The sequence below is a fragment of the Nothobranchius furzeri genome, chromosome 1 (assembly GCF_043380555.1).
Source record: "Nothobranchius furzeri strain GRZ-AD chromosome 1, NfurGRZ-RIMD1, whole genome shotgun sequence".
Lineage (NCBI taxonomy): Eukaryota > Metazoa > Chordata > Actinopteri > Cyprinodontiformes > Nothobranchiidae > Nothobranchius > Nothobranchius furzeri.
In genome coordinates this window covers 84058223-84073101 of record NC_091741.1, presented here as the reverse complement: position 1 = coordinate 84073101, position 14879 = coordinate 84058223, and the positions used below count along the sequence as shown (strand labels likewise).

The following is a 14879-nucleotide window of genomic DNA, read 5'->3' as shown; positions in this document are numbered from 1 at the left end:
TGGCTAGGTTTCAAAATATGACAATATAATTAAATTGTAATATTGGGTTTGTTGTGTTTAATCTGCACAGATAGTGTAGCGTTTTTTTTGTCTATGCAAACAAATATTCCAATTTAACTTAATTTCATAAGACGTTTTGTCAATGGTGATCCATTAACTGTCATAATTGATAAATATATGTAATTGAAATGAAAAAAAAAGTTTTCTACTTATGCATTCACATAATGCAAATGAAACTAGTACAAACAAGCATAATTTTTATTTTACACTGCAAAAATTGAATTGTCAGTGTATTAAACAGCAACATATGTACACAACTGCATTTTCATCATCACAATTTGAAATAATTGCTTATTGAATCAATGATCTGTCCTCTTCCCTTACAGTTGTATCAATCTGCACTTTAGTGATATTTAAAACAGGTGAATCCAACTGTTGGGTTCAGGTGTTTGTTCCCTTGGTTTAGTCGATGTAAAAACACCACACATTCATGCAAAAAACAATTAGTGTAAAAGCAACTGATTTCTTGTTTGTTGTTTTTTTCATGTCATGCTTGTGCACAGACAATATAATTCCATTAACAGTTCCAAAACCATTTACCTGAGAGTTAACAATGAACAAAGTTAATAAAAACAATGCTTCCAGATCATCCAACACTGGGTTAGTGCATTAATAAAAATATACTATATGTACATGAAATACCAGTAAACATTTTCTGATTACCCGTTTAAATTGTACGTTTCAAGTATGTTCAAATACAACTTTTTGTTCCTCAGACAGTGCAGTTGCAGGTTTCATTATGCAGACACAGGGAAGAGTTTAAAGGTGTAAAGATGTTTTAGTGCATTTGGCTCAGAGTACAGAGGGGATTAACCTGCAGTGGTGAAACTGAACATCTCAAACTCCAGCAGAAATAAAGTGCTGAACGAAAACAGGTGAGATAAAAAGGGTACCAGATCAGAAACTGTATGTTCAGCTACAAATACTTACAAAAAACATGTAAAGTTCCAGACAGGAAGAAACCTCTAAAGTGTTTCCAGTTTATTATTTTAAAAAATGGTGTAGTTGCAGTTTAATTCTTGTTGTGATGCAGCTCCAATGTTCGGTGGTGGTGCAGGAAGGATGATTCAGGTCTGTCAGACTTTACGAGGCAAGAAAGGAATCTGTTCTTTCCTACTGTGTGTCTCTGTAGTTAGAAAAGAAAAAAATAATTTCATGATTTATTAGACAAGAAAATCCCATTATTCATAATAAAGCCATTAATTAAAAGTGTGTTTCAACGTTTCTTCACCAGAAGTTGCATCTGCAGCTGTTTTAATATCCAATCATTTCATTTTCTCAAAACGGAAAATAAAATGTGAATACTGTAAATTACAGGAAGACTAGGCAGCTTGGGGGGTCTGAGTGACGTTTCATTCACCCTGTAAAGGGTCATTTTATCCCATACTGGCTCAAGAAATTCATTTAGAAATATGAAAAAGTTGCTAAAATATCTTTTTAATCTATTTTGACATTAGCGTGCATTTAAATCAATGTTTTCATTGTACTGAAAGGTAAGTTCACATTACCGTGTCTGGAACTGGAATGTTTCCTGCAGAAAACAGTAAAGAAGAGGAGTATGTCATCAACATCATTAAACCAAACAAAGACTAATATTTATTTTTAAACAACTGCTTTTCTTACAACTGAATGACGTAGAGACAGATCATGATCAAAACAGAGATGACATCCAATGAGATCCATATTGCCATGTAGGTAGAAGGTGTCTGAAACACACAAGCATCCCCAAAAGGTCAAAGAGTGTTGCACTTCTTGGAAAGACAAAATAATGTGGTAAACAATGAAACTGCATGTATTCAGGTGCAGGGGTGCCTCCAGAAATTTTTGATAGGGGTGACCAGATGGGGCCAAGAAATTTTTGGGGTGGCCCACCAAATTGGTCCTTGCAACTCTGGTAGAGTTTAGTGTGTGGCGATGTACTGCATTGCTGCTTTATTCATTTTTATTTTTAAAAGTCCATATCCAAAACATTTAACTTAAATTTTACAAACACAAACATTTCAGAAACATATATTACAGTTATTTCAAATGTTTCACATTTATTATTTAATTCACCTGTTGCTGTGTTCACAAAAAACTATGGAGACTTGAAAATCTTTAAATGGTGAGCAGCAAAAACATATGTATTATTTTATTCTGATTATTTCTTTACTAATTAATTGTATTATTTTTATTTTGTTTTACAATTATGTCTTGATAAATAAATGAGATCAATTTATAGTTTGAAACAAACTAACAAACAAACAATAATATGATTTATTAACACTGGCTGGGGGCGGAGCAATTCTCTAGAGGTGGCCCTGGCCATCCCTTGAGGGCGTCATTGTTCAGGTGACACTAACAGAGTCAATAAACAGCTGCAGTAGGTGTGTGTGGGGGGTGTTTCTCACCATGACCCAGTCAGGATGCTCCATGTCCTTCAGAAGGTGGCAGGAGTTGGTGGTGACGGAGCTGGCTCCTGCACACCACAGCAGAGAGAAAAGCCATTGCTCATTAACCACCCACAGGTTCACCGACACGTTCTGTCTCCGAAGTTCTCTGTCGGATAAAAAGTCATCATCAGGAACACGTGCACAACATGTTAATCCAGTAGTCTGCAGCTGTGGGAAGTTAGATGAATCAAAACATAAAAAATCCCTTCCTTTTAGCATCTCTTTTGGATGTTTGTTTGGACCCCTGTGTTAATTAAAAAGTGCTTGTTTGTGTTGGCTCTTGTGTCCCGAGCAGTTGCTGCTTTGACGGTGCTTATTATCCTTCTGTTGCTATGGGGAGATGTGTTTGGTTTACTGCAAAGTGCAGGTGGGTGGGATGTTTCACAGTGACATCTGCATCAATGCAGAACATCATACTTCAGTCTGCGTTGGTAATATTGGGGATTATTGCAAATAACGTAGCACCGGTGTTTATCACAACACACCCTATAGGTTAAAAAATAAATAAATGAATTGTAAGTCGCTTTGGGTAAAAGCGTCTGCTAAGCACATAAACATAAACATTTAACCTCCCACTGTCTTTATGGGTAACCCAACGAGGAAAGTTGACCATTGAGCAGGATTGATGGTTTATCCCTTGAGGTCCACGTGGCAGGGGTGAGGTGGAGCTCACTCCTCACACCTGCCACATCAACCCAAGGGATAAACCATCAACCCTGCTCAATGGTCAACTTTCCTCCCGGGGTCACACCCATTAGGACAGTGGGAGGGTTAACGTTGTATTTTTCTCATGCAAGCTCTTTTTAGATGTTCAAAGTTCTTTGAAGCATTTAGAAATTAGTTTCTAAAGCTGAGTTGATCTGTTGTGAAAGATGTGGCATGATGCCTTCTGCACATGTTAATTTTCATTACAGTCATTAAAGGGCTTCCATGTTTTTATGATTTTCATTTTGGGATCTCTATGTTGAATGTAGTGAAATTAACTTTGACACTACCTATTAATAATGACCAATAAGATGTGATGATTCCACATGAATATGAAATATCAACCTGATTGATCTTTGAATGTTAAATCAGAAGATTATAGTAACTTTTACTTGTTCAGGGACCACAAACACAACGTATTAATTTAGACAGAGTCAAGTATATCAACATTCCAGCCATCCAGCCACTAGAGGGCGTTTCAGTTCTTTTTAGCTTCAATATTCCTCGCTTCCTCTTGCCTTACAGTGTCCCTACAGTATGCTGCAAAGTTCTGGAACCCAAGTTTTTCATTTTTATTTGTGGTTTTTAGTGGTCGAAGGTTACAATAGACTACTGCCAATGTGTATATATGTGTATCTTTGTTGAAATCAAATCAAACTTTATTTATATAGCACTTAATCATACGATGAATGTTACTCAAAGTGCTTAACAAATTCAAAAGGCCCCGCATACCCACATTCCCTCCCATCCCCAGAGTTTAAAAAAAACAGTCTGAGAATAAAAACCCCTTCACCACACACAGACAGAGAGAGAGAGAGAGAGAGAGAGAGAGAGAGAGAGAGAGAGAGAGAGAGAGAGAGAGAGAGAGAGAGAGAGAGAGAGAGAGAGAGAGAGAGAGAGAGAGAGAGAGAGAGAGAGAGAACTGAGTTTAGATGAGCCAGACCAGCTAAGATAAGGAAACGCCATCAGGGAAGCCATCGGCCCCGACAGCAGCAGATCCACAGCAGCAGCCGAGGCACTGACACAGGGTGCCCAGGGCAGGGAGGGTGGAGAGCCCCACCTCCAGCCAGGCACACCTGGAAAGCACCCAGGACGCCACAGCTGACCACCCTTATTTTTCTTCAAATTGTTCTCTTAAGAGTTGGTGCTGCTGTTACAAGTGAATTTCCCCACTGTGGGATCATTAAAGTCTATTCTATTCTAGTTGAGATGACTTGTTTCTAAAATCTTTTAAAGGCGTTGAACACTCGTTTAAAGGGGCAATATGGAAGTTTGACAGCCAAAACATGTATAGAAATAATAAATTTCTTCTGCATACATTCTCCTGCAATGCCCTGGTCCTGTAGAATGAGCCCTGGCATTTTTACTGTGATTGCCTGTTTTTCTGTAAAATCACAGAAAAAGAGAGCTGCTCGGGTCGTGCAGGCCGCTTCATGCACGTTCACGCTCAGGCATAGCCCTCCGAACCGTTCTTTGAACGTTGTTTCAGCTGTGATCAGGGATATAAATGTTACAGATACAGCAGTCAACACTTGTGATTTAGCTCGCCTAGTAAAAATTCGGGCTTTTGTGCAGAAGACCCGGGTTCAATTCTGATTGTGAACTTTGGTTGTTTTAGAATTTCATTTTTACATTAATGATATATTTTTTTACAGTAAGATGTCCAAATTTTTATTTGAGACTCGCTGAACGGCATTCAATTCACAGATAAAAAAGATGTGGGTTCAACTTTAATTTTGGAACAATTTTTCAAGCAAGGGAAGGGAATGATCTGAGCATGCAGGAGGACTGACACATCTTAAACCTTTGTCGGCTGTGCTGAAGAGAAGAGAAAGGTACAGAACCAAGTTATTTAATTAATTAGCTGCGCGTTCTCCTGTCCTCTGTCCTCCGGGCCACCCACACACACACACAACGGACTGTCTCAGTTGTTATTTTCGTTAAGGAGTGTGCACGTACAGCATGCGCGCCTTGTGCACAAGCCTACTAGTGAAGCTGCCGTTACGCTTTTGGCCTGAGGGGGCAATCGCGAGCATAAAAATTCAAAACTCCATAAAGTCCCTTTAAATAACACATTTGTGGTGGTCTCTAGTAGAAATGAATACCGTGCAAATTGAACTCTGGGGGGAGGGGTGGTACCAAGAAGTGCCTGGAACAGCACAGACAAATGTGCTGCAGCAGACGGCAGGATACGGAGTCTTATTTCTTGATATATAGACATCTGGTCTCTGGATAACAGCAATGCAACTCTATCACTTGTTGATGTTTTATCTCTGCAAATAACAAGCCTGGAGGAGTTCTGCTGTGTGGTTTAGATGCTAATGCTAATGGTTAGCTTCTACTAGCCAACACGTTCAATGCCGTTTCTTGGACACTAAATCAATGACAGCCTCATCGCGATTCAAGATGGGTGAGTCCAAGCGACTGTTTGACGTAGATCTGTCAGGCTTTTCTAATCCTAGAGTTTCACAGTATATTTTCTATCAGAAGCTAATGCAGGAGATAGGTGTAGGAGACTATTTTCATGTTCAGCCTGCATGAAAAACGGTAAAAATATGTTTTTCAGTGTTCTCCAACTTTAAAGTTTGCAAACATCAGATGTGAATTTTCAGAATGTAAGAAATCATTTAAGTCTCTATATTTCCTTCTAAAAGATCACTTGAGTACAAATGATCCCAGTCTACGACAGTCCTGGTAAATGTTTGCAAAAATCAGGGTTTGAATTTACTTTTCAATAAGTAGATCTCTTGGCAGTTTTGCTTACATTGCAATCATTTTGTCCCTGTTTGAGTCTTTTTTAAATAAAGCTTCAAAATGAAATAAACTTCTATATTCTTATTCTCGTCTTTTAAGTATAAACTCAGCTGATTGTTTTTTATTTCTTCACTCTGGATTCATACAAAACAAATTCAGCAGCAATTCTTTCCTGCAACACTGAAAACATAACAGATTCTTCTGCATGTCATCTAGCATATCTGCATCCTACCAAACTTTGCAGGCCTATGCAAATAGAACAGATAAAAAAATCCCAGCAGGTTTGGAGCGTCGTAACTTTTCTTCATTCATGCAAGTTTAAACATCATCAGTAATGAGTTTTAATGTGCTGTGGTAGTGAGAACTGTTCCATAAAGGAACACAGCAGCAAAGGGCCGTGTTGCTGCTTCAATGCAACCCTGATGTGAAGTCCCTAAGGTGTTCCTAATGCAATACCTCATGGTCTTCTTCAGACATGTTGCAACAATAATTTTCATTCCTCTGCAAGTGTTCTTGTGGCTGAACTGTTCATCGGTTTAACAACACAGGGCGTCATTTGAATCTGCATTCCCTGAAGGTCGATATTACACCTCTATATTAAGCACCAGCTGTGTCTAGACATGCTACAAACACCACTAATATCCTAACAACTGTTCGCACTCCCTGGCAATTATTCTATCTGCAAATCTCAACACTACTATTTTACCTGATTTTATCCCTACTCAGGGCATTGTAAGCCACATTTAGGTAGCGCCCGGTGTTATTAATTAGGTCACTTTCATTACTGTAGACCTGGATGAAGCCGGGAGCTCTTCGTTTGACATATTCTCTTCGGTGTGGAGGAAGCCACAAAATCTATGAAGAGAAAATAACTTTTAAAATGTTTTATAATGAAACATCTTCATGAGAATCCACAAGAATGATCAGACTTACCAAACTTTGGTTGATACCAGAATCTAAGATGATGTCTACTGTGATCTCTGTATCGTTTTCCCCAGAACTATAAAGGTCAAATATCACAGAGATTTCGTGTTGTTTGGCGAGTTGAAGGAGCTGAAGCAGCGAGGGTATGACCTGATTTCTGGCTGTCATTTTATCTTCCGCTGACAACTGGGAGACTGTCTGATGAGGATCCGTCTGAAAAGTCAGATGTGGCTTGTTTATGGTTTGTTTGTTGGTTTTTTCAACTTTCAAGTGTGAACAGGCTCTGTCCTTACCTTTAGGAACCATTCACCTGCATTCAGGCTCTGCAAAAAATTTAGGGTCACATCTGAACTTTGATTGAAAGTTGTGTGTGGAAACTTTGCTTTAACGTTTGTTGTTCTTTCCAAAAACCCAGGCTTATGGTCGTGCATCAAAAAGGCAGCCTTGTCTTTACTGAAGAAAACAAAGATTTGCATTAATTATGAAAATATGCTGAAAAACAACTTTTTCTCCACTCAGATTGTTTTGTTTGATATAATCTACACTTATTTATTTGTCCAAATAAAACTCAACATTCTCAAAGGACATTTAATAACATTTTTTTCATAAAGGTACAATAAGTAATACTGCATTATAATTTTACATTTTTGCACCTTTATGGGGAGAAAAAAAGTTTCAAAAGATCTGTGCATGTGTGTCTAGATTTGTGCATGTGTAACTAAACTTGTGCGTGCGTATCTAGATTTGTGTGTGTGTAACTTGATTTGTAACCTGTGTTTACATTTTCGTGTGTAACTTGTTACACATGATTTGTACAAATCATTGAGTATGCACACGCAAATCCCCAGGTACACACGGACAAACTACATTACACACAGATCAGTTTACAAGTACAAAAATTCTTTTGAGACTCTCTTCACACCTGACTGATTTGTGCGTACATGGTGCATTTGAATGCTGGGTGGAATCTTGGAAATCCAAATTTCCTTTGGATTTAGTCTAAACTTGTGTTGACAGGACAAATATGTTTTTCTGTGGAAAAATAGAGTATCTCAGGATCCTGTAGTTATAAAAGATAAACCATAATTTAATTTTTAATCATCTACAAATGTTTATTTAGACGTGTGTGTGTGTGTGTGTGTGTGTGTGTGTGTGTGTGTGTGTGTGTGTGTGTGTGTGTGTGTGTGTGTGTGTGTGTGTGTGTGTGTGTGTGTGTGTGTGAGCCATGAAAACATAGTGAAAGGGTCATAAGAAATGACTAATAAACGGCAGAGTGGTTCTCTGACTGGAAAAAAGCAGGGTTCAAAAGAAGAGAAGGCACAGCATCATAGGTCACCTAAGTCACACCCATCTATTTTCAGACCCCGGAAGAATGAAAGAATGAATGCAAGTCAATGGTGCTGAAAACACTCTTTTCTAATTCCACTTGTTATGTGCCATGGATTTCACATATGATGTCCGTGAATAAAACTTGTAAACACAAATTTTGACTAATTCCAAAGGAAATTCAAGTTTCCCAGCTTACACCCATTATTCAAATGTGCCATGTACGCGCAAATCAGTCGGGTGAGAAAATAGTCTCAAAAGGATTTTTGTACTTGTAAACTAATCTCTGTGTATTGTAGTTTTATCCGTGTTTACCAGGTGATTTGTGTGTGTGTGTACTCAATGATTTGTATGTGTAGAAGCTGAAGTTACACACGAAAATGTAAACAAGTTACAAATCAAGAGTTACGCACACACAAATCTAGATACACACATACACACACAGATCTCGAGACTTTTTTCTCCCCATACACCTTAAACTGGCTGTGCGTCTGAGGTGTGTGTGTGTGTGTGTGTGTGTGTGTGTGTGTGTGTGTGTGTGTGTGTGTGAGACAGGGACAGAGACAGAGACAGAGAGAGAGAGAGAGACTTCTATTTTAGCATTGTTATTTTATTTTACTCATTTTACTGGCTCTTACATGTGCTGTCTTTAGTGAGCACAGTCAATTTTGTTGTACACCTGAGCAATGACAATAAGTTATCTAGAATCTTGAAGTAACAAACGACACCCTGTGGTCAAATGTGGGTACTGCAGTTCTGCAGTTCAGTTGTCTAAACTAAAAGTCAGTTTCTCATTCCTGTTCTGTGAGTTTTATGGCTGGTGCCAGTTACGGATCAGCAACAGAAGATTCTTGATGACAAGCAAAGACGAGTCATACAAAGTAACTTGATAAGTATATATAGATATTGTCATATCTGGTGTTGGCACACTTGGGTGTTTTACGGTAGGGAGCAGTTACTAAGACAACTATTTGCCTCTAACTCATTGTTAGCTTAACGTTAGCCGCTAGCCTGCATTACCTGTGGCTTCTTAAAGTACATTTTATTTATACAGCACTTATCACAGACAGAATCAAAAAGTGCTTCACATAGATCAAAACAAAATTAAACAAAGTCATAACATCATAATGAAATTATTTTTTATGGTAAGTCATAAAATTATAAAATATCATAAAACAAATGAAAAATGATTGCAATTTGAGTTAAAAATAAGAAAACAAAGGATTTAGGTAAAAGAAGCTTTAAATAAATGGGTCTAGCTGTTTTTTTTTTAAGTGCCCAGTTTGTCAATGCTACGTAAGAATAAAGGAAGATCGTTCCGAAGTCGAGATCACCTCGACTTTCATATCTGGTCTTTGGAACTTCTAGAAGGTTCTGGTGTGTGGACCTGAGGGCTGGGGTTGGAGCATAAGGCTTTAACATTTCTGTATGGGAAGAGCTTGACCATGTAGAGCACTGAAAGTTATAGTCAGGATTCTAAAATGAACTCTAAAGTTAACGGGTAACCAGTGCAGAGATGTTAGAATAGGAGTGATGTGTGCTCTTCTGTTTGCTCCAGTTAGGAGCCTCGCTGCAGAGTTCTGAACCAACTGAAGGTGCTCAAGGGCTTTTTTGTTGAAACATGTGGAGTGTGTTACAGTAATATAGAGGTACAAGAAACATGCTGGGCTTGCTCTTGTTTACTTGCATTGAGCAACTCTAGAGCTTTTTGCCTGCCAGAGTCTAAATACAAACGCTGGCGCTGCAGTATTAGATCTTCGCAGACTCTGCAACCTCACAGGCTCACAGATTTTAAACAAAGACTACATACCTATTTGAACATTTTGATAGAATAAAAACTGACAAGCCCCAGCCAACTGAGAATAAAATCAATTTCAATGCAACCTTCCTTCCATCATGACAGACATTAGACCATTTTGTGCTTATTTTATAGTAGAACTCTTACAAATTGCTCCTTTAAGTTATAAGGAATAAATAATTAATGCAAAACATGCTTACGAAGCTCTATGCACAAAATCCTTCACAAAAAACTCAGAGCCGTTTTATTCTCGACAGTTTCAGTAACTTCCAGAATGAGCCGTTTCAAGGCTCTGTCACTTTAAGAAAACAAGCTGAAGCTAGCCACACCCACCCATCCCCTAGTCAGGTTGCTTTAATCTCAGTAACTCTGATATCTGGGACAGGCTCAGAGTAGAGCTGTTCCTCCAGCAGCAGCTCTGGCACGTGAGAAGCGGTTCTATTCTAATTTCCCTGTTTGTGACATCACATACGGGGAATTCTTTTGAAACAGCTTGTTTTAGGCACATATTTCCTAAAATCCAACAAAACAGATTGACAGATTTGTTTTATCCATATTTGAAGCACAAAAGAATGCAAACTATTACTCAGGCACCAAGTGAAAAGATTTATGCTTTTCCTTCATACCTTATTTGCACGTCTGTTTCAAATGCCAGCACGCCACACTCGATGCTCTTGTTAAATGACATCAAGGTGTTCTCTGGAGCACTCTGAACACAACAATTTTAGAAAACAGATTATTTCCTGGTAGACAGCCATGTTTTGATGTCATTCTTTGGTTCAAATTGAGGGAACTTATTCCACGCAGGATGTCACAGCCACTGCCCTTCTTACACAATCCAAGACAATACACACACAGTGTTTTTTTAAGGCCAAATCAAGTTAAACAGGATGTTCACCATTGGTGCGCCTCTGTGGCCGATGAGTTTGGGTTTTTCAGGCAACTCCTCCACAGCTATCAAACATGGTGACTTGATAAGCAGGGGACACAGGAAGATGGCAGCTGACACGACTAGAAATATCAAAGCAATCAGGAACTTTGAACCTGGAAAAAAATAAAGCATTCTAGTTTTTTGTTTGTGTGAATAAAAAAGTACCTTTAATTGGGGGAAAATAAATAAATAAAGATTATATATGTATTTATATGTGTGTGTGAGTGTGTGTGTGTGTGTGTCATTAGATACATTATCTCTTTTTTTCCCTTCATTGGTTTGTTCCCAGCTTTGCTACATAAAACTACATCAACCCTGACACATGCAGGTTGTTTCAGCACCACATGATAAACACGAGCGGGGTGAAAATGCCTTTCTAAGATGGTCTTAGTCCTTCGTCTTGGCCAGAGAACCAGGTAAACATCTTTGTTAATCCTCCAAAAGCTGCTTGGGCAGTTTAAAGAAAAGAAATTGGATTAGATGTGTCAGTTGTGCAAGTGCTTTGGTATAAAAACAAAAACGTCAATAACTTCTAATCTTTAGGTTATTTGGTTGAAACTTGCTCTATAAAATTGTGGAAGAAGCAATACAGGCATGCACACGCAAAAAAAATTAAAGGCTTCAGTATCTGTTTATCAAAAAGACTACCATCACCTGAAGGATTGCATTTTTCAAAAACCCAAAGATACCATCAACATCTTTAGAAATATGTAGTATTTTGGTTCATTCCTTGATTTAGAGTTTCAAAATCTGAAAGAAAACAGTATTTATATAATACTTCTACAGTTCACCCAGACAAGTAGATATCCCGGACCGTTTTACTTTATGTTTGAAGAAAAAAGAAACAAATTGTGCCCCGACGATGACGATGGAGGAAACGACATGACTTAGGGTTGATCTGTTGTCTCAGGGACTTAGATGGCTTTCAGACCTCATACCTTTCGTACTTTTTTACATAAACAGCAACTGAAGGTTGAGATTAAGATAAACTCCTCAGGTCAAATTTCATGTGCAGTCAGGTCTTAAGACTTAAAAATGTTTGAAAAACCTGTTCTTGTAACTGTCATTTTACCGAGCCTGGTGAAAAGTTGCTCTGTTCAGTTAGTGTTGATTCATACTTTCATTGACTCATAAAAGATATCTGTCGTGTACCTTTTTTGGCTGCGTTGAAAGATTGAAAGATAATCCAGCTGAGCAGCGTTAAGGCTCCAACAGCACCAAACTGCAAGAAAGGAGCTGTAGCCTACCAAGAGACCAACACCAAAATTACATGATAGTTACATAAAACTCAGTCTTGTTGCAAAATTAATATTTACACCTAGATCGGCTCTCTCACTGTACCTGGAGTAAAAGTGGTACAGTTGGCAATTCTTCCTTCCAACGGCAGGTAAATGCTACCCCTCCACCGATGAAGATTGCCATGCTGAGAAAGAGGAAGACCTGCACAGAGAATGGTGTACGTCTAGAAATCCCCCTGATGACAAGGGTGATCACATGACTACTTATCTTACCTTGTGCAGAACGTGTAGGTCAAGTTTTTCTCTCAAGGCAAGTTGGACCAGTGCAAAGAGCTACGATAGACAGCGAAAATCATTATTCATTAAATGAAAAACAGGTAACTTTCCATCACCATAAGAGGTATTTCTGAAAAGTAATGGGAAAAAATATATAATATTTTAAAATCATGATTCATAAAATCAGCAGAGAATCAGCTCCTCCAAATCCGAGACCATGGTCTTGAGTCAGAAAAAGGTAGAATGTCTTCTCCAGGTCAGGGATGAGGTCCTGCCCCAAGTATAGGAGTTTAAGTATCTCGGGGTCTTGTTCACGAGTGAGGGAAAGCTGCAGCACTAAATCGATGTCTGCAGTGATGCGGGCGTTGTACTGGTCTGTCGTGGTGAAGAGAGCGAGCTGAGCCAGAAGGCAAAGCTCTTGATTTACTGGTATATCTATGTTCCAACCTTCACCTATGGTCATGAGCTTTGGGTAGTGACCAAAAGAACGAGATCGCAGATACAAACGGCTGAAATTAGTTTTCTCCGCAGGGTGGCTGGGCTCTCCCTTACAGATAGGGTGAGAAGCTTGGTCATCCGGGAGGGGCTCGGAGTAGATCTGCTGCTTCTCCACATCGAGAGGAACCAGTTGAGGTGACTCAGGCATCTGGTTAGGATGCCTCCTGGACCTCCCTGGTGAGGTTTTCCAAGCACATCCAATTGGGAGGAGACCTAAAAGAGACCCAGGACACATTGAAGGGACTACGTCTCTCGCCTGGCATTGGGATTCCCCTGGAAGAGCTGGCCAAAGTGGCTGGGGAGAGGGAAGTCTTGGCCTCTTGATTTAGGCCGTTACCCCCGCGACCCGACTCCTGATAAGCAGGAGAAAATGGATGGATGGATTCATAAAATTCAACAGAATCAGAAGTTGTTGCTTTCATTTCTCTTCATGTGATTATTTACTGTGATCTCCAACAGGCGTTGTCCTCAAATTAAATCTTTAACAGCTCAAGTTTGGTGTTCCTGTGTAGTGTTACTGGTCTTCCAACCTGTACTGTGAGACCTCTTCAAATGGTCCAGAATGCAGCGGCGCGTCTGTTCTTCAATCAGCCTAAAAGAACACTTGTCTCCCTCTGTTCATTGAGCTCCACTGGATACCGCTAGCAGCATGCATCAAATTCAAATTGCTAACACTAGCATACAAAGTCCTGGATGGTACAGCTCTCATCTACCTGAATCCTCTTGTAAAGACTTACATCACGGCCCGGCCACTCCGGTCATCGAAGGACTGTCTGCTAGCTGTGGATAAATCACGCTCAGGACAATCCAGGCTCTTTTCAGGTGTCGTTCCACCATTGTGGAATGACCTACCAAGCACTACCAGAACAGGGGCATCCTTGTCAATTCTCAAGAAACTCCTGAAGACCCTGCTCTTCAGAGAGCATCTTCTAAACTAGCACCCTCCCAGCACCCGTCCCCCACTCTACTACACACTCTATGTTCGCTTCCCTTTATGATTGATGATGCTGCCTCACTGCCACCCAGGATTGACTGAACAGTGTTTGTTGTTAGCCTCAAGGGCAACCTGCTGGCTTCATTATCACTTGTAAGTTACTTTGGACAAGCGCGTCTGCTAAATACATAAACACAAACACATAAAATATGTAGAGCTCAAATTTTAAAGAGACAGCTGACACCAGTTTACAGAGTTGAGCTTTAGGGGTGATAAAACTCAATTAGGAGATCAAAATATATTTCTTACACTAGATTCAATATAGACTACCATGAAAATGCTAAAGCCTTTAGGATAAAAAACAACATTGAGTACATTTGATAACATTCAGACATTAGTCCAAAACAAACAAACACCATTTAATTAAACTTAATTTGATCCATCACTCATAAAAAGCATGGAAAAATGGTGTTGCTATAAAATAAGAGAGGAGCTGTTGTGCAAACCAAGATGTCAAAACAAGAAGAAAAAGAGCTTCAAAATAAAAAGCACATAGAAGACATCACTAGAAGCAACAACACACAGCATGTAGTAGGGAGCCATGGTTAAAACTATTGTATTCTTTGCTTTATATGCTGCAGTCTTTCTTGCCCTGATGTAGGTGAAAGCATGCATCATTCAAAAGGTGTGGCAAAATATGTATGCACTAAGCAGGCTTCAAATGTGACATGAGACAAAATAATCGTCTTTATGTCTGTACTTTTTGTTGATTAAAAAAAAGTCCAACTTAAACAACAAATTAAAAGTTGGGGTCCATAACACCCCGTCATCGAGGAGAGGATTTTCTATGGGCCGGTCCCAATACTCGCACTTCCACCCTTGTGCCCCTCAATTGTGCATTCCTGTCCAGAAGTGCGAGTGCATATTGTGTCCCTATCCTCAAGTGTGGACATTGGCCCCGCCCCTTCTCCATCCATGATCTGCATTTTGCCAGAGCCTGCGT

General features: G+C 39.3%; 1 protein-coding gene across 1 annotated transcript in view; it reads right to left on the bottom strand.

The window, feature by feature from the left end:
- Positions 1–237: 237 nt before the first annotated feature.
- gdpd2 (glycerophosphodiester phosphodiesterase domain containing 2) overlaps positions 238–14879 on the bottom strand; it is a 23963-nt gene continuing 9321 nt past the window's right edge. Inside the window, exons 5-16 of the mRNA XM_015948898.3 lie at positions 12442–12501; positions 12272–12370; positions 12083–12173; positions 10898–11043; positions 10626–10708; positions 7169–7328; positions 6885–7088; positions 6658–6806; positions 2451–2598; positions 1684–1766; positions 1569–1591; positions 238–1186 (exon numbers count right to left, since the gene is read on the bottom strand). Of these exons, the coding sequence (XP_015804384.3) occupies positions 1137–1186; positions 1569–1591; positions 1684–1766; positions 2451–2598; positions 6658–6806; positions 6885–7088; positions 7169–7328; positions 10626–10708; positions 10898–11043; positions 12083–12173; positions 12272–12370; positions 12442–12501 (1296 nt within the window). The 3' untranslated portion in view covers positions 238–1136. The remainder of the gene's footprint in view (positions 1187–1568; positions 1592–1683; positions 1767–2450; positions 2599–6657; positions 6807–6884; positions 7089–7168; positions 7329–10625; positions 10709–10897; positions 11044–12082; positions 12174–12271; positions 12371–12441; positions 12502–14879) is intronic.